Raw genomic sequence first — 27,314 nt, 5'->3', positions numbered from 1 at the left:
ACGCATTTTTTTGTTTAAAAAAATATCTTAGAAAGGTCAAAGGCATAAGTTTTGGCCTGTTTTTTTTCTTCAAAAAATGGTTGCCGCCAAGAAATTTGGCAGGGTTCTTACAGTGTTTGGAAGAGCTCAGAAAGCCAATTTAGTCGACTTATGAAAGATTGACAGAATTTTAAAACTTTTTTGAAAATCCTCTGATCCCTCCGAGAAAACCCCCCTTCCACTCGGCGTTTGGACTGAACGGCTTACATCTACTAATAAATTGCTGTATTTGCTTTTTTAAACTATTCTCATGTTGGACTTGGACCCCTTTATCAGCATTTGTTTTTGCAAAGATTCCAATTATTGTATCATTGTGTTATTTAAAAACTTTTTAAATCTATTATTTCAATAATGGTAATTATTTACCATTGTATCAAAAAACTGAACCAAAATACACTAAATCAAAAATAAATATTAACTCAAATATTAAAAAATCGATTGGGGATAAATAGCGCGCGAAAAAGTAGGAGCGATGAAAACCCTTAAGTACTCATTTCTCAGCACTAAAAGCGCGAGTTTCCTTAAAAACATAGGCCAAGCAAATTATATAGCGTAATAGTTCACAAAAGCAAAGCAGAAAAAAGTAAAAAAGCAGATCACGAAAGTCATTTTAACGACCACAAAAATACGAAACAAACACAAAAAAAAATGAAAAATGTTGTATATGTCAGAAAAAATCATTTCAAAGTTTAACATTGGCAAACCTTCAAAAATAATTGAATCATGAGTGGATCTAATTTTATCCAGAAAAAAATGAGCGCTGAAAGAAAGATTTCGGTCACTTTTCACGTAAAAAAACATGTTTTTAGGCAATCTGCGGTAAAAGACTCTAGTCCAGTCTGATCACACATAAATTTCCAGCCCCCCTCCCAAATGATTTTTTCCAGACTTTTCCCTCCAAGTATCTATTATTTTCTCCAAGCTTGTAGTGATAAGTTTCATGCTTTTGAAAAATTTCAGAAAATTTGAATTTTAGAATAATGTAAGATCAAACAAGGCTGTTCGTAACAGAGCTTGAATAATCCGAAAGCTTGAATAATCCGACTACCTTTCAAACTTTATAGAACAACTTTCACTAAACAAAAAAAATTATGAAAAAAAGGGGAAAAAAGAATTTTTTTTTGAAAACCACCCGCGCGTTAAAAATATCTCGCGCGTTAAAAATCCAAAGTAGGCCAAATTTATCATTAAACTCTAATAACGTTAGAAAAAAAAACAAGCACGGATGAATCAGGTTTTTTTAATATGAGTTCGAGACAACAAAATATGATTTAAAACATTCCGTCAAAAACTATATATTTGTTTATATGCATTTATAAATTCTATTTATCAATTTTTTTGTTCCGACCATTGAAAATGGGGAGGAACTTTGGATTCGAGTGTTTTTTAGATTTTTTTTGTTTTCCACGCAAAATCCGCAACCACAAATAATCATCAGATAGGTTTGAGTGATATATCATACTGAAGCCCTTTTAGTCTTGAATCAAACGACGGTAAAAAATTTCCACAGCGTCGAGAAACACCGGCTTGAAATTTTAGAATTTTGGTCTACTTTCGAGCTAATAAGTAGGATGGCTAGTAATTGCAATAACCTGAAAACTGAGTGAAAATTTATTATAACTCAATTAAAGGTAGTTTTTTGTGAGTTTTTCAGCAGAATTGAGGCAATCAAAACCTTGAAAACTCAAAAAATTCTCGCAAAAAAGTTTGAAAACACTTTTGAAATTTTTTCAAATTTTTTTTTTCGTTTTTCTAGTCCTTTCATTTCAAAATCTGTTTTCAATTGAATTATTTTACTATGACTCTCAAACATGCCTAAATTATACTTTTTCGCTCAGATTTTTTATCACAACATGCAGAAAAAACGACACAATTTGAGACAACTTTTTTGTATTTTTTAAGACTGTATCGGATCATTCTGTGCTACTTGCACAGTAACCAGCTATCCTTGTTTATTTTTTGATTTAGATATTTGCTTAGGATGTCCCTAGGAAACAACATTTTCTATCTTTACGTGAAAAAAAATTTTTCAATTTTTTTCGAGCTGCTTTTTTGAATAGTTTTCGGGAAGTACATAATTACAATGATTATGTACTTAAAAGGCAGTCGAACCATTCAGGGCTTCGCCCTGATACGAGCAGTCTTGTTTAATTTTTGCATGTTTTTAGTGTTTTTCGAATTTTTCTGCATATTGTGCAGAACAAGCTTCAATAGTAGAGATTTAAAAAAAAAAACCAACAAAAAGAAAAAATACTCGTTTTTCTCAGACTTTTTTATCAAACGGCTTTTCAGAACAAATTGATACCATTCGAATCAATTTTACTTTAGAAATTAAGGAGGTAAACAGGGTAATTGATGAAAAAAGAAAAGAAAAGATTAAGCCTATTTGCCTCTTTAACGCCGTATCAAAAAACTGACCCGTTTTAATAATGTTTTTTTTTTTGGAATGAAATGTTGCAAAACGAATGCTTTTTGTTAATTTTTTCAATCATTTGATCTGGCCTGATAATCAATCATATTTTTTTTACAATTAAAAAATATAGATAACTACATCGAAATTGCTTGTTATTATGTTGATTTGAAAAATAAAACTTTCAAAAATGATATTTTTTTACTTATATTTTTCTGTAACTAAGTTTATCAGATGCTTCAAAGGGCAGTTGGTTTATTCAACATTCGAATACGGGCAGTGTTGTTTCAGTTGCTTTTTTTCTTCACAATTTTTACTCAATTTTTTATTTCCTGTTTGTACTAATTTTATTGAACTTTTTCCACACATTTGGCGTCATCCAGCTTCTCATTTTTTAATCTATTTAATCTAATATCCAATATTTATGAAAACTGGTAGGCTGGGCGTCTATTTTTTGCCAGACCTAACTTAATAAATAAAAAACATACTTAATTTGAGACTGTAGCAATTGGTACATATATTGAAAAGGAGCGAAAGTGGCGATAAGAAAGGCAGTGACTCAATGATGAGAGAATGAATTACGGAAAACTGGCGCGAGCAAAAGTAAAAGCATTTATGGCCCTTAAATCTTTATTTTGCCGTAAAATGGTTTGAGTTTCTTTACAACTTCAGTGTATTAAAAGTTAGATAAAATAGCTCTTAATAGCTCTACAAATCCTATAAAATTAAAATAAAATAACCGAACACCGAAAGACAATATGACGTCTACCATGATACGCAGTGTGTTTTTTGAAAATTGCAAGCCTGAAAACTTAATTGATTCAAGAGTGGATTTAATAATTTAAAGAAAAGAGTGCAAGAAAAAAATTTTTTGCATCTGTTTAGGTCAAAGGCAGAATTTTAAGCATCCTGTTGAAAACTGAAAGGACTTTTGCACCAGCAGATTTAGAGGGGGGGGGGATGGTGGGTGGTTTGTATCGGACGCCCTCTTTTCAGGAATTCGACCCTCTGCCGACCCAAAGGGTCCCCTTTTTTACTATTTTGAGATATCCACTTTTGGCTGACTGAGCCTTTATAGTGATTTGGTAATTTTTTTCTGGCATTTTTTTTCTTCAAAAATTGGTACTTTTTTGGCAATTTTTTTTCAAAAATTCGTCGGCAGCGCAGATTATTTTGTCAAAATAGGGTCTTTATAGTGATTTGGTTTTTTTTCTGGCATTTTTTTTCAAAAATTGGTACTTTTTTGGGTTTTTCTTTCAAAAATTCGTCGGCGGCGCAGATTATTTTGTCAAAATAGGGTCTTTATACTGATTTGGTAGAGCTCAGAAAATCAAGTTGGTCGATCTACAAAAAAAAGGTCGACAAAAGTTTCAAAATGCTTTTTAATGTTCGCCCCTTCGAGAAAATCCTAGATCCGCCTCTGGGCTCTAGCCTAGTCGGATCAACCACACAGTGAACAGAAGTTTACCTCTGCTTCTAGAAGTCACGGGCAAATTTTTATTAGCTGGCCAGAAAAACTGAAACTCGATTTCCAATTGATTCTGCTGGAATTTTTTAGGACTCAGAAGACCAAAATTATTATAGCTGTAAGATCTTGCTTGAGCATAAGTATTTATGTGAAGTATCACATTACGAGGCCAATATGTGCACTGGATAGGCGCACAAATTTTTATCTGTATGAACCTGGTTTTTCTGAAATTAGCCTTAGCGTTTCCGCAATCAAGTTCAATAGATAAAAGTATATAATAATCGATTTTCATGGTCAAACTTTTGCCATTATAACAGATAATAAATATACTTTGAGACTAGACAATCGATTAAAATCTTATTCAATCCGTTATTTTCAAAAAATTAATTTGGTTTTAATCCATTGAGAACCCATTATAAGGGATGATATTGGATTATAGTCCGTCTAAAAGCATTTCAAATTTTCTGCAAAATTTGCAGCTTTTTCTCCATTTCTCAGAGACTGCTGGATTTTTAGACTTACTCAAATTTTCTTAACTTTTGCAGAACTGTATCCAGCACACTTTCAACGCCTTCCGCGTGAAATACCCCAATGCTTACCCTCATCTCACCGTTATCCCCCCCCCCTTTTAATCCCACCAAGCATCAATCCTCTCCCCCTCCCCTCATCTAGCAATTCCCAACCCTCCTCCCCTCACCTAGCCGTTCCCAACCCCCCTGGCTCTCCAAAATTGCTATTTTCTACATCTCCCATAACATTTTCCGCCACTGGCCTTTCTCATTAATCGCTCGACTTGCCCTTTTCACACAAACAATGGAGGAATGTATGGAGGTGGGGCGAAAAATTGGGGGTTGAGGGTTCGGCGGTAAAAGGCATAGGTAATAATGGGGGAGGGGTGGTAATTGGAGGAAGTAAAATTGGTAAGCCTAAGTGTGGGGTAGATGGGCGAGGGACAATGATACCGCAAAGTAGAAAACAGTGAAAAAATCGTACAAAGTTAAAAACAAAACGAAGCAACAAAATTCAAAAGCCAAGTACAAATCTTAAATTAACGATTGCAATTTTCAAGTGTTGAAACTATACGGAAAGAAATTTTTTGGAAAATCTAGATATTTGCGTTAAAAAAAAATTAGTATTCCTTATAATCTCTTATAATCTATTATAAAAAATTAAAATCGGTAATATTGGTTTCCATTGATTTCTTTTTTGTTTGTTTTGTAATCAATTATTTCACTATTAGAATCAATTGTTTTAGTGTTTTACGGAGACAGACCTTGGAAATCCATTGAAGTAGATTATTATCATAAAAACTTCTTTGCGCAAATGAAGCAATTTGAATTTTTGCGTAATGATTTGGCTAAAAACACATTACATCTGTTAGAAGTATAATTATTTTGGCCTTTATTAGAAAAATATAGGTGCGCTGACTTCCCAGGAAAAACGAATTTACCTTTTTGCAAACTTTTAAAAATCATTTCAATGGCACTGTTTTCGAAATAAAAGAAGGATAGCCGGTTGCTGTGCAATTAGCACAGAATGTTCCAACCATATTCTTTAAATAAACACACTCACAAAAAAAGTTTTTTCTTTCAAATGATTGTCAGTTTTTCCTACTTTTTGGCCCAAATGACGTATTTTAAATGAAATCATAAAACATTGTACTTAACTTTGAGTGCTGCTAATAAAATTCAACTTTCAAAAATTTTTAATTTTTCGAATTGAACCATTATTTAGCCATTATTATCAAGTATCTTTGAAGATTGTCAGAATAAACATGGCTCTGCCTGATATGAGAAGTTCTCTTTTGGTTGATATATTGTTATTTCACAGTCTTAACTTTTTGTACATTTTCTAAATTCTCTTAATTTTAACAGACTTTTATTTACCATTCGGCATTATACACAATTGGCGTCATATTCATTTTTCATCTTGCTCTACCTATATCCCCCTACCCCATAGCCAACCCGTAGATGTGGGAGGAGATTTAGGAAGGTGTTAAACGCAAGAGGCTTATCGGGTTGCAAAATTAATTTGAAAATATATGTAGGTTTAGAAATCGAGTACGCCGTCAGTCATGAAAAACTGTTGCAAATCTTGCATATATAATTTTTCTACAAATTTATAAAATTTTGAGCAGTTGTAAGGATTTCAAATGGATGAAATTTTTCATGAGCTTCAAGTCCTATTTGATGTCTACATTTTACAAATAATCCATTATAAAAGTTTTTTTAAAAAAAAACATGTAAATTCGAAATAAACACTTGGTTAAGTATACATGCTATCACGAATTGAAATTAAAAGAATGAGTAGAAAATCATCACTAAAACGTCTTGTAAAAATTAAAATACAACTTTAATATAAACGAAAAAATCAAAACTAATATAAGATATAAAAAAAATTCTCAAAAAGAAATAATGGATCTATCAAAAGAAGTTTGTTGTGTATTTTTGTCAAAATTTTTTAATGTTCACACTTAAGTTTTTGTTTAGAAGTAACTTTGTACAACTTTACGTATAACTTGTTTCGTTTAATACACATATTGTTTGCTACGGACATATTGTTTGCTACGGATTCCATTCAAAAAGAATGGTCCCAAAATAATACTTTGAGGTACGCCATTATTTTCAGTAAGAAATAATGATTTTGAAGTTTTACATGTTGCTGGCGGTCTCTTAAAAAGACGAGAATCCATCATAAGAAAATTTCCCTCATGAAACTGAGCGAATATAAAAATCGTTAAAAAATCATTTTCTAAGATATAATTGCTTGAAAAACAAACTAAGTTTCATTTTTTGCTTATGTATGGGTTGGTAGAATCCTTGAATTGAAAAATGCAACTTTTTCCAAAAAAAAAATTGTTTCAACGTCAGTACAAAAAAATCCAAGTTGATTCTTTTTGTTTTAGATTTGCTATTTTATTTTGCTTTTTATTTGCGCTTAAATGATAAAAGAGGCATTTTACGCATGATTCAAAATTAAAACTTTCCACTTGTCGATTTATTTCTATGTGTACGAATGAAGCGAAGAACTTGAAAATAGTTTTTTTCTACAACTTGATCTCAGCAAGTTCCATAGTTCGTTTTTTCTCTGATATGTTATTGCACGAGATCATAGTTATAATCGTCAATTGAGATCTCAATTAATTGTATACCCAATTGCGAGTCCTCTCATTTTGTTTCATGTTAAATAGTCACTTAAGGCAAAGCTTACCTGTTGTCAATGGCTATATCTGGAGTCCATATTTCGCCCGGTCGGAAAGCCATCCACTCTGGCCTCAAAGCAGAACCAGGCGAATCAGGAGAACTAGTGTAATCCGACGAACTGGATGAATCAGACGAATTTGATGAAGTTGAGTTTGTGTCTGATTCATTTGCTACTCTGTCCCACATGATAAATTCATCTCTCCACATCTGATTAGAAAAAAAAAGATTCCCATACAGAATTGTTTAATTTCTCAATATCATACAAAATTATTCATCATTTAGAAATCTGCTTTTTAATTGAGATTTTCAAAAAAAAGGAAACGAAATGCTGCAAAAAAAACTAGAAAAACCGCACAATTGATTCTGAGCTCTTCTTCATTTCCTTTTTTGGTGTTTTTTCAAATATTTAAATGATTTTAGCGGTCCGTATTAATTAGTAGCAGGTAGCAGTTTAAGGAAAACTCACTTGAACCAAAAATCACCCATAAATTAACTCATATTTGCCTAATAAATTATGAAATCCTCATTTTTATCTGACGAATATTTTTTGTTTGGTGTATTAATTTTTGAGGGTGCTTGGAAAACAAAATTCGTTCGTTTGCTATTATCAAAAGTGTTTAAAATTTTTTAAAATTTCTTTGTCTCGCGAAAACTTTTCTGCATCATTATCTCCCTCTTAAGACCAATTATCCACGAGGTAAATGACCAACATACGAGCTGTACAGCTCATTACGGAGAACAGCTGTTGTGCCCCTGCTTAAGAGCTACATGCCATTTTTGGTTAATTTTTGCTTAAGAACTACATGCAATTTTTGGTTAATTTTTGCTTAAGAACTACATGCAATTTTTGGTTATTTTCTGGGCTGGGTACTGTTGCCTCACCCTCAAGCAACGAGCCCGGATCATGGTGGGCCTCAAAAATCTAACCTTTCGATTGAAAGGCAGAGATGTAACGACTTCACTACCGCTCCCCTTTGAACTATGAAAATTGTATTGTGGACGTTAACCCCGAAAACAGTTGAATGAAATAAAAATTCCGCCTAAAAATTTATTGAAATGTTAGATATGTGAGTTAGAAAAAATGAGACACGAAGTTTGATAAGGTCCAAGTTTGCCAGTTCGATGTTATCGACTTTTATTTCAGCCTCCCCCTTTCAATCCACAAAATCGTCAAAAATTTTTGTCTCGAAATCAATCATATACTGTATCAATAGTTTCATAGAGATAGTTAGCAATCAACATCAATCGATTTTAATTTTACAACGATTTTAACTAATATCGGGTGGTGCCAAAATAATGCTTATTTCGAATCTTTGCTGGCCTCAGAAAAGCATACGTTGTTTTAATGCAAATTTTTTAGCACATAGTTCAGATGAAAGTTTAGCGATTTGGGGCAGGGGTGTGGTTAAGAGATAAGATCTTCAAATCTAAGACCTCGATCTTCAAATGTCATGAAATTGCTGAACCGGAAAAAAATAATAAAACAAAATTCAAAATGAAAACTCATCTGAGAAAAAAAGCTGTTTACCTGGTCAATCCAAACTTTGCAACACATTTCTTGTTGTTTCTCGTCCTGAAAACAAACAAAAATTATAATAAAATTTAGGGTCAAATTGAAAGAACTTTTTGTGATGAGTCTACCAACCAATGCAATAAGTTGTGTGATGGTGATCTTATACTGGACTGTGATTGGCTGAGACTGGTCCAATAGAGGTCTCTGCCTTCGCGAGTAATTAGCTGGAAACTGGAACTGCCACCGTGAGCTTTCTAGAATAAAAAAGTTGATTGAAATATAGGCTAGATACAGTCCAGTTTTCAGGTAGAAAAAGTTGTTTTATAAAGTTATCGCGAAAATTATTCGTCTTTGAAAAGCTGGCATTTTTTCAAAATCTGAAAATTGTTTGAAACATTCTCAAAAAAAGCTCGCCAAATTCTTATATAAGTCTCACAATAATCAACTATTCAAACCCAGGTACTTGAATTTGAACAAGTCTTTGAAAGTCGTACCTAATACTGTTATTAATAGTATTATTTCATAGTCGCGCCGCATCTCAAAGGTGCACCATAAACATGTTTGGTCTTTATGCTAAGCCTTGTAAAAGCACTCGTTACACCATGAAATCGATGCTTATGGTGGTGAGGTGGGGAAAAGAAAAAGAGCCTGAGTTCAAAACATCCATGAACAAATTACAAGCCGCAAAATTTCAACGCAACTTTTACGTCAATTTAAACATATCAAACGGTTGATTGCTGACTTTGAAAGTTACTTTAGCAATATTTTTAGTGCCCAACACTCTTAATCAAGAATTCAAGAGTTCAAAGCATGAAAAAGTCAAAAATTTTAGTATGAAATTGATAAAATCGAAAACTAAAGGTACTGCCTCACCCCTAAAACCTCCTAGACTGGGTACTCCAGTATAGCGGTTGGGTTGAAGAAAAAAGCAAAACCATTGCAGTATTTGCCTTTATCTCCTCCCAAAATTTATACCCTCCAAAGTTAAACAAAAATGATGATTTTTTAAAAATCAATAAGAAATGCGAAAAAAATGCCAACCATTTTAATAAAATTATGACGACAAATTCTAAATTAAGAAAAAATTAAGTGAGGTAGGGCATATTAATAGACAAAAAAACTCGACTTTACTGACATTACACGAAACTTTTGGATTTTGCATGAAAATCAGCGGCCCTCTGATAACAAACAATTTTTCGGGCGTGAAAAAACAGTTGCCAATTAGTTTTTAATTCAACGCTTCCCACCAACTTAAAAAAAAGAAAAAAAAAATCAAATTAAAATTGAAAACTTCATTATCTTAATCGCTTATGTTAGGTTTGCTTTAGTTTGATTGTTCTGATTCTGTAATACGTGCACAACAACCTGTCACATTTACTTTTATTATACTGCCACGGGACAGAGAAATTGCAATTTTATAGTTTCAAGAAGCAAAAGAACGAAATTTGTGCTCATGTTTTCGTGGTTTTCTAGGCAACTGGTAGATAAAACTATTTAGAAGGTCTTAGCCGGGACAAATTTTGAGAATTCTTGTTTTGAAGGCGTAAATTAGCCAGTATAACATAACTAAACTTAGAGGTGTTTTAGCTGTGGAAACTTGCAAACAACTCATCACAAACAACAGAAGCGGATGAACTTGACTCGCAAACATTATAAGGCTAATGACCTTGACTTTCCTTTTGTGACGCTGAGGGATGACTCATAACAGAATGGAAAAATTTACTTGATCTGGCTTAAGAAAACGGCAAAACTTTCATGAATAATTTTGTAGTAATGATCGAAAAAAAATCAGCAAAAGAATACTTCCGGAAATTTTTTTGGAAAAATTGCAGTTCCTCTAATCTATCAATCTATGAACAGGATTCTTCTTAGCAGTCATCTTCTATGAAACTTTTGCTTACATTCTGGTATAAGCTTCCGCTATATTATAATGTATGTGTCGTCAAAAAAGTTATGAACAATTCTCGACGCCGGATCAAGTACCTCTTTCAATTCTGTTATTGGTAATTTTTTGGTGTCTTAAAAAAAACGTCAAGTTCACTAGCTTCCCAATGAACTAATTTGATCCCATAATTTCTTGTTGTTTTGATTCCATAAATTTGATCCCATAAATTCAAGTCCTTTTGTTGTTTGCGAGGATGTTTCTACAGCTAGAACACTTCTAGAACTAACTAAGTTATACTGGCTAGTTTATGCCTTCAGAACAAGATTTATGAAACTTTGATCCGGCTAAGCATTTTCAAATACTTTCATCATGTCAAAATGTTAATATTTTTATTTTGATCAGCTGATGAGTAAACGACAAAAGCGTGAAGAACTCTTTCGTTTTTTCTTCAGAAAGCTTAAATCAAAAAGTTGCAACTTCTATGTCCCGTGACTGTATTTTGAGTAAAAATGCTTACCGCTGCTTGAAATATACTTAAAAAATGGGCAAATTAAGTTCAAAACTGCAATTAAATTACTACCCAAACCGTTTCGAGTCAACGGGTATCTATTTGCTTGTTCCGAATACAGCTCCAGTTTTTTGGAAGAAGGGCGTTTAAAACCCTTCAATTACATTTACAAAAACTTTGCGCTTACATCAAATCACAAAAAAAGGTGGCGTAGGAAAAAAATCGTTCTTAAATTTGCACCCCATTTAAAAAATTTCCAATTACCGTCAAATTAGCTTTGACAAATTACCGTCAAATTAGCTTTGATTGTTCAAGTCGTCATTTCTGATTTTAAAGTTTGTGTTCAATTAGAGGCGTAATGATTTCAACTAATTGAGCTTCATCTCAGAAAAATTTCAGCCAAGTTAGAAAAAAGGTACAATTTAGTTAAGGAAGGTAGTTCGAGCGCGTAGGCTAACAGCTTTGCTGATTTCTGTGTTTTCTAATGACAGAGGCTCAACAGAGTTGAAAACGGGCCTGAATTTGAGACTCGGCCCGGGCACGGCCTGGTTGGGAACAAAAAAATCAAGCCACATTTAATAAAAAAACAGCTAATTTTAAATTGAATATCAAATGTGAATTTTCGAAAAATCAATTTTTAAGAAGCCCATTGGTCGCAGACGATCCTAGAAGTTCGATTTGGCTGACTTTTGCCGCAGAAAGCTCGGATTTGCCCAGCCCTGCTGGAGTCACGCTCCCTCTGGGTGTTTGTAACTTGAAATGTGAAAGGTGTGAACTCTTTTGAAAGTCAGGTTCGGGCCCGGTTCCAACTCTGAGGCTCAAACCTACTCAAAATTTCTTCAAAACATTGTTTAGTAAATTTTGTTCAAGTAAATATTGTTTCGTCGTTTGATCATAAATCATCTGTTTAAAATCCAAGGGAGCTACTTCCGCCTAAGCCCTTCAAAGCGTCGGCCCTTTGAATGCCCTTCAACTTTTTGATGAGTTAGACAAAAATCGTGTCCGTTTTTTTCCTCCGCCGCCAACAACGGCAACAAGAATCCAGTGAAAAAGTTTTGTCCGATAGTGGCGTAGTTCACTGGATCTAGTAGACCAGCTATATCAGCATATCGATTCATCTCCTTCATATAGTGACTTTTTAAAGACTTTTTTAAAGGCTTTTTAAAGAGCCTCGAAAATGTTTAGTGGTTGTCTTAAAATTTTTTGTCTACTCAAAAGCGATTGTTTGAGTTATTTCGGTTCTTGTTCGGTATTTTTCAAATTAAATGGTTGAAAATAAAATTAGAACTATAGCAGAACGAATTTTCCCCAAAATCTGAACGAGATTGACCATTAAAATCATAAAAATTTTAATACAAAAGTAACAGACATCATCAATTTTTTGAATTGTATGGGAATAAGACTTTTGATTGTATTCTCCTTCTACTGATGTGGTTAACGCTGTATTTTTCGCTTCTTCTAAGTAGCGTAATGTTTTGGATTTTCGAAGTTCAGTTGCTAATAGCGAATTGTATATAAATTAAACTAGGTTAAAAACTAAGCGTTTCCAGTCGACCAAATTGGTTTTCCGAGCTCTCCCAAATCCCTAAAAAACCACCAAAACCCGCAGACAAATAATTGAAAAAAAACTGACCAAAAACCAAAAAATACTTTTTTAGGCACTTGTTGGAAAATTTTGACCAATAGAATTGCGCTTCCCTTCAAATTCAGTATATATTGGCGCCAAAGGCACCTTTAGAAAAAACTTAGGGTCGGTCAGCCAAAAACGAGTATATTAAAATAGTACCATAAGAAGGTTTTTTACGTTGTCAGGGTGTCTAATCCCTGAAGGAGGGGAGCATCCGCCAACCTCCCGCCCACTCCCTGAGTTCGCTACTGCCTTCGACACACAATGGATAATTCTTGAAAGCTTTGGTTTTTCCAATGAAGATATTGTAAACCAAGCATGTGTGTTCTTTTTTTGAACAAGCAGTATTTTTACATTATAATGTTGTGAAAAAAATCAAAACGAGTATCTGCTTAATAGAATATAATTCAGAGGAATGGTTCAAAACTGATTTTGAGTAAATGCAAGACTGCTCAGGGCAACACGCTAATTGTCTCGTCTGCCTTTTATCTGTTGTGAAATTGAACTGTTTGATAACTTTTAACTCCTCCTTTTAGGGCCAATACAAAAAATCAGATTTGAATTTTTGAGCCGTAAAGGGAAATAATATGGACACCTAGGTAGCTTCAAACCTATTTGAAAACATTTTGAGCGCAGGAACGTTTATCATATAAAAAAAAATTTGCGTTACGCATCCAGCGTTACGTATAACATCTTCAAAGAGCGCATTAGTCCAAAACATTGCCAAATGCAATTTTTATCCCCCGAAAAGTATTAGAGGTATTAGTGAAAAATATACGATTGAAGAAAGCAATGTTTTTAACCAATATAAAAAAATGTTCTAAGCTATTCGTTCGATCGGCTTAAATAAAACGCTTCCCAAAAATTTTTTTAAATGAGTTTCTTTGAGAATCTTTGCAAAATGGAATTTTTCAATAGAAACAAGACAATTTTTTCCAGGCCAAAAGAGGCGATTGCTTTTGCAAAACCAACAGAAGAGAAGCGGAGCATTGCACCAACTGCGATATTAAACACACCTAACGAAGCAAACTAGCAGAAAAAAAAATGACAAGAACTCAGTCGGAACAAAATGAATCTTGATTTTAATTCCTTTGATTAACCTACTGCAATGTTATATTTGCTTCAATTCTTCAGATGGTATTTTTCAATTTGCAGGTGTTTTTCGTCCTGGGCTATTCTGTCTACTGGGTGATTTTTGAGTGGGATGCTCTCACGTTGAATATAAAAATAAGGGATAATTTGTCAAGAAACCCATAATATGCTGTGTTTTCTAGAGTGGGCGAAACAAAAATGTTCTAATTGACAACTGTTCGGTTATCGTTGAAAAAAAAACGACAAACCTGTTGCGACTATGAATGCTGACAGGATGACAAAGAAGTCGATAGCTGATAGAAGGCTGAATAAGTGTTGATCCATACTTGAGTCATGAGCTACTCATTTCCATAAATGTCATTCTGGATTAGACTCAGCTTCTGCGTAATCTAAATGCAAAAGTGGAACTTTTGACAGGGAATAGAGGGTATTGGTATAGTAATAAGATTGGTAAGTCGAAATCAAAGTTAGCTGAAGGAAAAAATAATGAGCTGAAGAAAGTTAAAAAAAACGGAGCTTGACTAAGTTAAACTTTCAGAATTTAAAAATGGAGTTTGAGTAGGTTAAACTTTCAGAAGTAAGATTAATTTTAGATACATCTACCAAAGGGGCGGTACGTATAACATCTTCAAAGAGCGCATTAGTCCAAAACATTGCCAAATGCAATTTTTATCCCCCGAAAAGTATTAGAGGTATTAGTGAAAAATATACGATTGAAGAAAGCAATGTTTTTAACCAATATAAAAAAATGTTCTAAGCTATTCGTTCGATCGGCTTAAATAAAACGCTTCCCAAAAATTTTTTTAAATGAGTTTCTTTGAGAATCTTTGCAAAATGGAATTTTTCAATAGAAACAAGACAATTTTTTCCAGGCCAAAAGAGGCGATTGCTTTTGCAAAACCAACAGAAGAGAAGCGGAGCATTGCACCAACTGCGATATTAAACACACCTAACGAAGCAAACTAGCAGAAAAAAAAATGACAAGAACTCAGTCGGAACAAAATGAAACTTCCGAAACTATTGTCCGAACTTTCCATAATGGTCGTCAAATGTGTTCAGTTTGAACAAAAACGTGTCGCAAGATCACCGTCGTTGCTAGTTAAGTTTTTAGAATTTTTTTTGAGCGGTAAATACGCCGAACATGTTTGCTAGCTCACGTTGATCAGAAAATGAAAGAATATTCTCACCAAAACTTTGATCTAAAAATATCTGAAAACAACCCTTTCAAACTTTTATGCACACCCCTATCCAAAAAAAAACACATATATAAAAATTACTGTTTTTCCAAAAAAGCGCACATTCAGGTCACTAAGCCAACTAAATTCCGAAACAAAATAGGCAGAATAAAGCTTTCAAGTCTAAAAACTTATGCTGCGTCAGAGTTGGCGTGCTCACAAACTACAAATATGAATCAAAAACTCTTTCAATTAGTAAAAATTGCAAACAGCATAAGACCGACACAATATAAGCAGTGAAATGATAGGCCGATAGCTTTTCTAATTTCAAATATTTTCAAAAAGCAGGTCCTGATCAAATTGATTCAGGGGTAGGATTTTACCTCAATTGGTTGTCTCGGAATTTATATTGTGATTTGATTTAGTAAACTTGCCAGTCGCACGCGTAAAAACTGAAGCTTGATTGGAACAAACATTACTTATTTTCAAATTAATGAAATTATTTCTGCAAAGTTTCGAATTTATGATTTTTTTTAGCAACGTTTTATTTGCTAGCTGATTTCTTAAGGGAATTTGAATTTAATTTGACTGCATTATTTGCTTTTACTCTATGATTATTACAGACAGGTGGTTGTAATTGCACAATTGGTTGTAAATGCACCATTTTCCAAAAAAGATACATTAACTATTATTAAACACTCAAATTAACTTTGTTTTTCATTAACTTTCAAAATTATCTTACCTTATTTTTTGAATTTTGACCTTATAATTTTTTTTTTGTTTGATAAGAAAAAATCTAACTTCGATAAAAAAAATGACAGAGTATGCCTTGAGCGTGCACATTCGGTCTAATTTGTTCAATATTCGGTTTGAGAAGGACTGATCTTGGCTATCAGACTATTGGACGGACTTTTTTACGTCGAATAAATTGATTTTTCGAGATTTCTCAAAACACTCAGAAGCCTAATACAATGTGCGCTGCAAGCAATAGGCCAACGGGTTCCCGGCTTAAAACTAGGAAATATTGGCGCCAAAAGTCCACTTTGAAAAAATTTACAGTATGTTTGCTAAAAATTGCTTTCGTTAAATAGTACCAAAAGAGGAATTTTTATGTGGCTAGGGATTTGAAACAAATTTGGGTGGCTAAGGAGTTTTGTACCTCTTTGGCTGACAAAAATTGCACAATTTTTAAATGCAGAAAACTACCTAAGTCTTATGAAAAAAAATTCAAGTTTTTGTCATCTATTTTGGATATTTTTTGTAAAATGTAAAAAAAAAATGTAATAAAACCAACATTCAACCATCTAAGATTAAAATCTGATAGTCAGGGGATAGTTTTTTGTTGACTTTTTTGTCAAGAAGCACAAAATATTAAGACCCCGGTGTTAAATTGACCAAATCCAAAAAAATGTGATCTTGTTCAATGCGGCATCTTGATTTTAATTCCTTTGATTAACCTACTGCAATGTTATATTTGCTTCAATTCTTCAGATGGTATTTTTCAATTTGCAGGTGTTTTTCGTCCTGGGCTATTCTGTCTACTGGGTGATTTTTGAGTGGGATGCTCTCACGTTGAATATAAAAATAAGGGATAATTTGTCAAGAAACCCATAATATGCTGTGTTTTCTAGAGTGGGCGAAACAAAAATGTTCTAATTGACAACTGTTCGGTTATCGTTGAAAAAAAAACGACAAACCTGTTGCGACTATGAATGCTGACAGGATGACAAAGAAGTCGATAGCTGATAGAAGGCTGAATAAGTGTTGATCCATACTTGAGTCATGAGCTACTCATTTCCATAAATGTCATTCTGGATTAGACTCAGCTTCTGCGTAATCTAAATGCAAAAGTGGAACTTTTGACAGGGAATAGAGGGTATTGGTATAGTAATAAGATTGGTAAGTCGAAATCAAAGTTAGCTGAAGGAAAAAATAATGAGCTGAAGAAAGTTAAAAAAAACGGAGCTTGACTAAGTTAAACTTTCAGAATTTAAAAATGGAGTTTGAGTAGGTTAAACTTTCAGAAGTAAGATTAATTTTAGATACATCTACCAAAGGGGCGGTACGCGTTTCCTTTTTTGTTCAACCTTTTGATTTTTTGGGAAACATTTTTAGCTTATGGAAAAATTGGCTTAAATAAGATATTTGGTAAGCTAAACATTATAAAAATATTACTTGCGGGCTAAAGGTATATAATAAATTTGGTCAATATTTAGGTTATTTTCGGGTCATTGCAACCGTCGCGCCATTTCGTTCCTTTAATAGACGATTGGTTAACAGTAAAGTTATCGATGGGTCAAATTTGGCACCTGATTCGTTTAAATTGCAGAAAATTTAACAATTACCGGTCGTCTGATGCCATTTTTACGTGTCTCAAAATCTCATCCGCTCCCGAGTAAAATCTACCGGCTAACAAAATTGAGTTTTCATTCCACAAATAAGAAGAAAAGAATGGTGAATGCGGAGTCTGCCTGAAGTAAAAAAAAAAATTAAATTATGTCAGAAAAATGAGCAAAATGTAAAGAAATAAGCCTACAGGTATCAATAAACACAAGTGGCTGGGGTTGGTTTGAAATGCCGCTAAACAATTGGACACTTATTGAATGAAAAAAAAATTTTTTTTTATCTATTTGACTGTGCCAGATTTTTCTAATGGTTTTGTGCACTTCGAATAGATCATTTGCTCCTTGTTATCTGCAGGCTATAAAATTGGCATGAAAAAAAAACAATAGCCTGTCAAAAGCAATACAATCAGACGTGTTTTATTGGTAAGACGAAACTACTGGGCGGAAAGCTGGGGGATAAAATGGAAAAGTTCGACGGACAAGCTAAGTTTCCGGGAAGAGGGTAACCGAAACCTATTAATTACAATAATGAGATAGTAAATCCCTATTTCAGCACGTTTCTAATAGTTTTTTTTTTGGTTAAATTTAAAACTATTATGACTTCTTGCATTTGCCTTTCCCATTTTTCAGCCGTGTAATAAAAAACAGCTTGTAAATAGTTAAATAGCATATATATGACCAGGTTTTAGAAAGACTGAAATTAATTGAAAAGACTCTTTTTTGCCTTTGAACAGAAACAAAAGTATTATTGGAGTTCTTTTTTCGACCAAAAGAGACCAAATTCAATTTTTCAAGTTTCTTTTGTAAACTATTACAATTCCCTGCCAATTCAATTGTATTGACAGAAAAGTTGTAAAACTACAGTAACTGGACTTTTTGAACCATTTTGATCCCTAAAATCAGAACATTCTTGCGTAAAATCAAAGTCGGCCGTGGTTAAAAAAAATCTTTTGACCAGCTGGTTAACAATTCAGAAAGTGCACTGCTTAGTCAGTCTTTTATAGGGGTTGAAGATTTATTTTAAGATACTATAAGGGTGTTTTTTGAAGAGGGTAACCTATTTCAGCACATATGACTTTAACTCGATTCTCAGCTAAAAAAAAATAGGGTAGAGGTGAAAAAAAAGACTGATTGCGCCGTACGATCTATTTAGGCTGAAGTTGAAGTTGAAAACGACAACTCTTTTCTCAGTGCGGTAAAAAAAAGTCGCTTTATATTTTCTCTCCTCCTCCTATAGCTCCTATAGCTTATAAATCTAGTTTATTTGGCCTTTTTGGGGAGATCAGCCAGTTATTTTTGTCCTAATCGATGTTGGTTATAAAATGTAGCTACCGATTTGGTTCAGCTGGTCGAAACTAATTTGGCCGAAAAGAGAGATTACAAGAGAAGAATAATTACACGTACAAGTACTGAATTTTTGGATTTACTTTACAATCTCTTTTTGCAAAAAAATGAGAGCTAGTATTGAATGCTGGTAGCGCAATGAGTGAATGGCAAATTCCCTCTCCTTCAATTGTGGATGTCAAAGTTCTTATGTGCGCTCCAGAAAATTTTGCGCTCCAGATGTCAAAGTTCTTACGTGCGCTCCAGAAACATAGTTCAAAGCCTTCAAATTGACTGGCCTAAATAAGGTCGACAATTGTTTTTTAAGTCCCGCTGGAAAAAATTACTCCGTGCGCGACTGATTAAAAATCTGTGTTTAGTTTCTGAGAGTTTTGCATTTTTGTCTTGGTTAGGTAAAAAACTTATATCGACTTTAAAAAGAACATAATTGACTTTAAAGAACATGCAGCACATAATATACCGACCAACTCGAAACAAAAAAAATGGAAACCGACAAGAAAATTTTTACAACGTGGATATTTTTTGTCATTACGTTTTTTCTAGTGAAAAGTAAAAAAAAAAGTGGAAAAATATGCAAGAACGAGCGAGAGCTATAGCGTTAAATTCTAATAAATTGAAATTTCAGGCTCTGATTTAACTTCGAGTAAATTAGTCTGAAAACTAAAAAAATCAAACCAGGTTTATTGACACTGAGAAAATTTTATTGACTTTTTCAAGAATCCGGATAATTCACAAAAAGGATTTAAGATAAACCACACTTGACATCTATGACCTTTTCTTGAGAATATGAAAACTGGCTAAATAAACGTTAAAAAACGGACCCTAAGCCATAGTTTCTCCAATATACTCAGCGTCGAAATTTGATTTGGGAAAACGAATTGCTGTTCATTTTTTTACGCAGATATAACCTAGTTGACGCAAGTCTCATACTTTATTTTCTCATCTGCATATGATTCTGTTTTGAGGTTCATTTTCAATTTTAATTTGTACCTATTCTACCTAAAGTTTTTGTTTCAACCACAGAAAATAGGGCAAAGCTTAGTCTTCGGGTGTGTTTTAGGTTTTTGTACCTGTTCTACCTAAAGTTTTTGTTTCAACCACAGAAAATTGGGCAAAGCTTAGTCTTCGGGTGTGTTTTAGGTTTTTTTAAAATTCGAGTGTGTTCTAGTTTTTTTGAGCGCAAAATGTGGTACGGCGCACAATATTGGAATGGGTCAAGCGATGAAACAAACCATTTAGTTGTGATTCAATCGATAGCATTATATATTATTCAGAAAAGTTTCTCTATAAAAGCTCTCTTTTCCCTCTGTCGTGATTTAAACGACACTGAAAATTGTTCAAACAGTTTTCTTGGTGTCGAGAAAAACTGGTTTGAAAATTAAATTTCCTAAAAAGTTTGTAGATTTTATTGATTCATTTTTTCAACATATTGCAGGAGTATTTTGTCCAAAAACTCCCAAAAATACTTTTTTTTCAGTTTTTTTTATTTTTTGTGGACGAAATTTTTTATGCATAGCAAACAAATATACTTGTTCCAATCAATTATCAGATTATCAGAAATTCTAACCTGAGCTTTGAAAAAAAAAACGAAAAATGAAAACGAGAGTGATAAAAAAACGAACAATGTAATCAGTTGAGGCACAGTTCAAGGTTTTTTTCAGTTTATAGCTCTACTATAAATAACTCTGAATCTTATAATTTTTCAAATTGGGGAGTGTTTAAAAACGCTTTTTTGAAAATTAAGTTCGAACAATTAAATCGAAAACTTTTTATTGCAACAAAACTGATTTAAATTTTTAGGGCGAAATATGACAAAAAAAATTGTTTCAAACAGAAAACCAATTTTTGATTTCTAAAAGTGTCAAGTTGTGTATTGAGTTAAATTGTTTTCCCAATCTGATATGAAAATTTAAAAAAACCAAAACTGCTTTTTTTAGATATGGTTAGAAAATATAAAGTGAAGTCACTATGAAAACCATTACAATCTCCATTGTTTTCTCATTAATTGGAACATAAATAGGCCTAGCTGTTGCCGTGTGATAAAATGGCAAATGGGTTTGGGAGTGAAATCCTCATACAACAACAAGTTGTGGATTCATCAACACCGTGCGTTGTTTTAATATTTTTTATTGCGAGCAATGCAGTTTGCAGTTTATGAAAAAAGGAAAAAAAGTGGCAAGGAATTGACATGTGATTAGCAAAATTTACATAAAAATTCCGCATTTGACGAGTTAAATTAACCAGCAGCATATCATTTTTTGTTATCAATTATGAGATTAAGTTTACAGTTTCGCAAATATAGAGACCCTAGAAAGCAAAGTAAACAAAAAAAGCAAAAATTTGTAGACCGATGAAACCAAAAAGCATGTCAAATAATATGCCTTCAAAAACATATTTGGAGTAATGTCAACAAAAGAGTTAAGCTGAATGTGAGCAGAGAAAAAGAAAGCAAAAAAGAAGGCATCAGAAAAAGCATCTAAGCTAAGAATTCTTCAATTCTGAACAAACTTCCAAAAAAAATTTCCGAAAAACTTTGTTGCTGCAATTTATATATTTGCCGTATCGGCTTTTAAAACTAAACTAATTGCAAGAACTGAAAACGGCCTTTTATTTTTTTTTTGAGAAAATGCAATTTTGGTAAACATGTCAGTTAGTTGAAATTAAAAAATTTTGATTCGAAACTATAGAACCAGTCAATAGAAAACAAAAAATAGAAAAACTTTAGAAAACTGGAAAAAAAAACAGTGGTAGTTTGAAATGGAATTTACTTTTTTTTCAAATATTTCAATTAAAAATGAAAAAGTGCCCTTACAGTTAAGGAAACACTGTTTTACTATAAATAGAGTCAAGCAACTCAGGTAGTTGAAACAAAACATTTGCTAGGTGAAACCAATATAAGAGTTCCTTTGATACAGATTGATCCGCAAACTCTTTTGATTTCAAAAATTTTTGGAAATAAATGATATCAAAATGAAAATGAGACTTACAAGAAAAAAACCTAGGTGAAAAAAGACTCCCTTACTATATTACTACAAAATGAAAACCATAACCAGCAACATCGCGAAAAATCTGCTTAAGGTTTTTGAGTTGTCGTCTAAATTCGAAGGACAGTAGAGCGATTAAAACAGTAGAAAAATTTTTAATCACGACTGGAACTTTTGTTTCAACCCATTAAAAATAGTTCTCAAAATTTCTTGGGGTCATCTTGAAATCAAAAACCTCCGAAAATTCAAAACAAATTTTAGATTTCTTTGAGCTTTATTTTTTTTACTCGCTTGGCTAGTATTTTTTGGCCAAAAAACGTTGTCAGAAATGCCTGCTGTACTATCAAAAAGCTCAACATTATAGACATTAGCTTAGGACCTTTTATCACACGATGAAATTTTTTTGGAGTTTCGTTTTTTGAAACTTTTTTAATGCTTTTTTGTGAAAAAAAACTTTGACGTTTTTGAAGAATTCGGTCGAAACATTCTGTGCTACTTGCACAGCAACCAGCAATACTTACATGTAAAGAAAAACACCTGAGTTATTTGAAAAGAAGTTGATTATTTGTTTCCAGTCTCACAATATCTTTGATAGAGTTAAAGATGGTGCACTTTGCAATAAAACTGTTATTAACCATTTGTATGTGCTCAAAACACATTCTTTCAGCACAATTTTTGGTTTATTTGGTAAATTCTTTATAGGATTTTAAGAATAGTGGTTTAACCTCAAGGACCCTGTAAACAAGGTCTATATAACCATTTTTCCAATCCAATCATCTACTGTGCAGAAAAGAAAGGAAAATACAGATATGCCCGGTTAACCCATTCATTGTAAGATTTATCTGAGCTGATTTGCAACATATATGTTCAGAACTGGCTGGAACCACAAGTTCAGACCTGGCATTTGTTAGGAGATTGCATATTTGTCCAGAACTGCAACATACATGTATAATAATAAAAATAATAAAACTATGATGTTTTCGTTCACTGTCCTAAATATCCATTGAATTGGCAATCGTTCTAAAGTTTTACTTTGAGAAATTTTTTGAAACAATTAATTGTGAATTTTTGAAACTTTTGCAATAATTTTAGATCAAAAACGGATGATTGATAGTTGATTTTTTGATTCATAGGCTCTTAATTTAATGAGTTAAATTACTTTTCCCCTTTGCCTAGAATTGCTTTGAGATGATAATTGTCAAAAAAAATTTAAATTTTTATTCTGATTTTTATTCTGATGAGTAATAGTTATACGCAAAATTTCATTGATTGCTTAAAAACTCATTGTGCTTTCAATGTATATTTCCATTTCCTGTTGTTATAAACAAAAATATTCAAATTTTAATTGTTTCATAATTGGCTTTTAAAACCGAGTTTTGGATATTTTTCAGTTTTTCTAAGGAATTCGTAGATTATTCTTTAATAAGAAAGTCGAAAACTTCTAGTAATCTTGCAAAAATCTTGAAGTGAAAATTGCTTATTTTCAGGATTGAAGCAAGTATGAAATTTTCACAAATGCAGACCTGGAACATACTAGGGTCAGATCTGTTCAAATCTGAGTCAAATCCGAGCAGATCTTAGCCAGATAAGGCCATGTATGTTTTAGGTATGAAACTGGCCTTGAGAAGGTCAGCATTTGTGATAAAGTCCTAATTGAAAAAGGTCCATGTCCAAACGGAACATGGACCATGTCTGCACAAAGTCTGAAACTAGCAAGATTTTAAGAAGCTCAGATCTGATTTCCAAGTTTTTCTGATGCAGGGGCTATACCAACCGAGTTTTGCTCAAGAGGATTGTTCAATAATCCTTCTGAAAAACTCTGAAGTATTTCCGATTATAAATAAATTCATGACAGTAATTGGTTCAAAATAAAGTTCAGACATGCATGGAAATTATTACAAACTCTTCAGGTTTTAGTAAAAAAACTCAGAGCAACACATTTCACAAGTAGCACAGAAGGCTCTAACCACAATAGTCTCAAAACATAATTCAGAGAACGTTGTTTTCTCATCACTTGAAAAAATTAGTAATTTTATGAGCATTCAAAACTGAGATAAAAGACAAAATTTGAGCTTGGAGACATTAAGCATAGCTTCAGTTGACTACAATGATTTTTGCTAATTTTTTATTACAATCAAAACTAATTGATTCGCAAGATAAAACAAAAAATAGAAAAAAAACTAAAGAGTTTTCAACCTAGGAGTCTTATTGAACAAATTTATGTTTTTTTGGCTCCACAAGTTTGTTTTGTTATAAAAATTGACTATAAACATTACACAGACAAAGTTTTTCTAAAAATTTGAACTTTCGCTCAAATCACAAACAATCAAAGAATTTTAATGTGGTGTATCAATCAAACCCATTTGAAGATTATTCATGGGGCCTGTTTTTCAGTGGAAAAGAAAAAACGAAAATAAAAAAGCTGAAGCCCACACGATTTCAAAATGTCTCTCCACATTCAGCGGTACCAATAAAAAGTAAAAAGCCTTTTCATGCATATTAAAAATGTCTTTTATATCAAGGAAATTTGATATTATCATTTAAAAAAATTTAGCTCATCATTTTTTGGATTAATTAGTCCGACAAACCCAACTTATCAGACAAAAAAAAGACAGATAGCGTTTAGCGTTTAGCGTTTCGCGTTTAGCGGGCAGACTGTCGTTTTATTAAACCGTTTTCATTGGTCAAAATTTACTCACCAATATCTGATAAGCAGCTGCAAATCTTCAAGTGTACAATTGAAACTATCTTCAATCGTACAAGTGTAACTCATTTGTGCCAAAACATTTTTAAATCAGGAACTGCATTTTGATCAAAAAATTTGATCTGAACTCGCTTTTTGCAGTTTATATTAGATTTATTTCAATTTTTGTTTCAGTAAAAACTTCGATCTGCATTGTTCACTGTTTTTGTTTTAGTAAAGTCGAAAGGGTATTGCAACCCGCAGTCTCCGTGGAACAATTCCCGGAAAAGGGCAGTGCTCTGTGGGCGTGTCTGGCTGCAATGGCGGTCGAGGGCGGGAACCTGATCGCAGCACAGGCATATTGTGCTCGTATCGTGGAAATAAATAAGGTGAATCGTGTCTTTAATTAATTATGAGGGCATTCGGGACTTTCCTAGTTTTGCCCTAAGACAAGTTCGGCTCTTGTTCCGACCATCACTAAACTGGCCTTCTAATGAACTGTCGCAGATAACATTTTCTGGAAATTTAAATTTTTTCGGCTAATTTAAACTTGAATATTTAAAAGTCAATTGTTTTAAGAAACCTAGATTTAGAAAATTTCTAAACAGAAATTAGATAAGAATTAAGGTTTTTTTATTAGAAATAGCCCATGTTTAGAAAATTTCTGAACAGCCTTTAGATTAAAATAAGCTTTTTCTGATTAGAAATAGCCTAGATTTGGAAAAATTCTAAAAAGAAGTTAGATTTGAAATACGCTTTTTCTGATTAGTAATAGCTTAGATTTAGAAATTTTCTAACCAGAATTCAAATTAGAATAAAATTTAGACCAGGCGTAAATTATTTAAGGTTAGAAATAAAGATTTTTTTTTGGTACATGGGAGATCCAATATGTTGAACAAACACACAAAGCGTTATTTCGCATTAGTAAAAGTTCAAAGAAGAAAACAGTCTTACGCCTAAATATCTATTCAGGCAAATTGTTAGCCCAACGGTCTAAAAGTCAGAGCCCTTGATTTAATGCTGTGGAGCTGTGATAAAAAAATTGATAAATTGAATGAATTTTCTGCAAATGATGAGCATAAAGAAAACCAAATTCACTAACGCGGTCAATAAGCTAAGGCTGAAAAAACCGCCGTCCTAATTAGTTCTTAGTAAGATTAACCAAAAGTAGCAAGGTTGTTGTGCAAGGAGCACATTATATCAAGAAAAGAAATTTTCAGTCTTTGTTTTTTTTCTTAAAGAAGTATAATTTCTCTAAAAAAGTAAGCTAATAATTTTTTTCTGAAATTATTAAGTTTTACTTATTTTGTCCCAAAGTTTAAAAAGCAAAAAAACGTCGAAATCTTTGAAATTGAAACTCATATGATAGATAAGAACTCATATAAAAGTGTTTTTTTTAATTAACACTAAAAGGGATGAGAGATTGTACATAATTCGAATGATTACATCGCACTTTGGAAACACAAGATGCTTGTGGAAAAAAACTCTTCCGAGCCGGAATTTTCATTCTTTTACATTGATGAGAACGATATCAAAACCAGAAGAAAGATACTTGGCTGCTATACTTGGCTCAGTACAGAGTGTTCCGATCACAATAAATTCACAATAAAAAAAAAAGTTTCTTAATGCGAGTTGTCGCATTACGCATTGGTACCATAAGAAGGTCTGAATGGAAGCCTCGAACTTAGGCTTGTTCGATAAAACATAACTTGGGCTTGTTGGACAGACAGTTTTTTGTCCGAATATGAATTAAAAAATTAATAGCAAATTATTTCCAGACTTTTTTTGAATAAAAACTTCTTGTTGCCAAAAAAACACTTAGTGAAGTGAAAAAAAAACATGTTTTTGACGGCTAAAATAAACGCTTTTTCCCATTATAGCACTTACTCGTTTGAAGTACGTGCTTGAAATTAGACTAGAAAAAAGTTAGACAAAAAACTCAAACCTGTTTTCTTTTTACTTTGAATTTTTTCGAAGTTGCTCTAATGTGATGTATCACTCAACTGATTCCGTTTATTATTTGTGGCACTTGATTTTTTGGAACAACAAACTGAAATGGAAACTTAAAATCTGAAATGGAAACATAAAGTTTTTCATCGAGACTGATCGGTTTTTCATTTTTACACGCAATTAGTTGCCATCGAAAAATTATTTAGGGAAAATAACTAATTACAATTGTTTTTGAGCTTCTTCATCATCGAGATCGAACAAGAACTGATGAGTTGAACTTCCAGAAATTGATTAAAAATTACTCTGCAAGCATAATAAACTGTAATTTGTAACACCCACTAGAAACCGCTGCCCTTTTTCGAAACAAACAAAAACAAGAACAGTATGTATAAAATGTATATAATTTGGTACTGAAATTTAAGGGTAATAAGTCACAACTGAAAATCACAACCGCAACCGAAAATGTCAAAAACAGGATATCTCACTCAATTGTTCAAAGCCAAATCCAGGATTTTTCCCTTCGTTAGTTTTTTTTACATTATATTAAAGTTGATTAGATCAAAATATACCTTTTTTCTGTAAAAAAAACGCCCATTTTCAGTCCTAACAGTTCAGTTTTCCAGCAGGTATAAAATTATAATGAGATATAAATGGCGCGGATTACAAAATTTTTTCCTCATTCTTCATTATTTTTGAATTGTTCAGCCATGTGATCGAAATAACGTCAAATTATGATCGGTAAAATAATGAATATGCGCTGAATTCATTTATTCTATTTTCAAAAAGGTTCGAAGGGTCATTATAATAATGGAGAATAAATTTTCCTGCTCTACACTGTTTTTTTAACCAATTTTTTCAACCAACTCAACAGCTAAGCACAAAAAAAGTTGAAGAGGATGAAAATTTTTTAATGTCTTCGCGCTTCATGCTTTTAATGGGAAGGATAAAAAGATTCAAAACTTAAGAATAAATACCTAAAAATATCCTGAAGATATATCGGACAATTCGAAACAAGTAACGACACCGTTTCCGAAAATGAAACGATAAAAGGTTATCATACTGTTCGACTGTCTGTTTGTTTTGATAAC

At 32.7% G+C, this 27,314-nt stretch overlaps 1 protein-coding gene across 1 annotated transcript in view; it reads right to left on the bottom strand.

The window, feature by feature from the left end:
• The window catches only part of LOC134848588 (neuronal acetylcholine receptor subunit alpha-9-like), a 34,408-nt gene extending 7,099 nt beyond the window's left edge, over positions 1-27,309 (bottom strand). The window contains exons 1-6 of the mRNA XM_063866104.1: positions 27,201-27,309; positions 16,618-16,758; positions 13,994-14,134; positions 8,766-8,887; positions 8,649-8,693; positions 7,128-7,327 (exon numbers count right to left, since the gene is read on the bottom strand). Of these exons, the coding sequence (XP_063722174.1) occupies positions 7,128-7,327; positions 8,649-8,693; positions 8,766-8,887; positions 13,994-14,069 (443 nt within the window). The 5' untranslated portion in view covers positions 14,070-14,134; positions 16,618-16,758; positions 27,201-27,309. The remainder of the gene's footprint in view (positions 1-7,127; positions 7,328-8,648; positions 8,694-8,765; positions 8,888-13,993; positions 14,135-16,617; positions 16,759-27,200) is intronic.
• Between the last annotated feature and the right edge of the window lie 5 nt (positions 27,310-27,314).

The sequence above is a fragment of the Symsagittifera roscoffensis genome, chromosome 6, assembly GCF_963678635.1.
Source record: "Symsagittifera roscoffensis chromosome 6, txSymRosc1.1, whole genome shotgun sequence".
Taxonomy (NCBI): Eukaryota; Metazoa; Xenacoelomorpha; order Acoela; family Convolutidae; genus Symsagittifera; species Symsagittifera roscoffensis.
The sequence above is the reverse complement of the archived record's forward strand: the minus strand, read 5'-3'. Positions and strand labels throughout refer to the sequence as shown.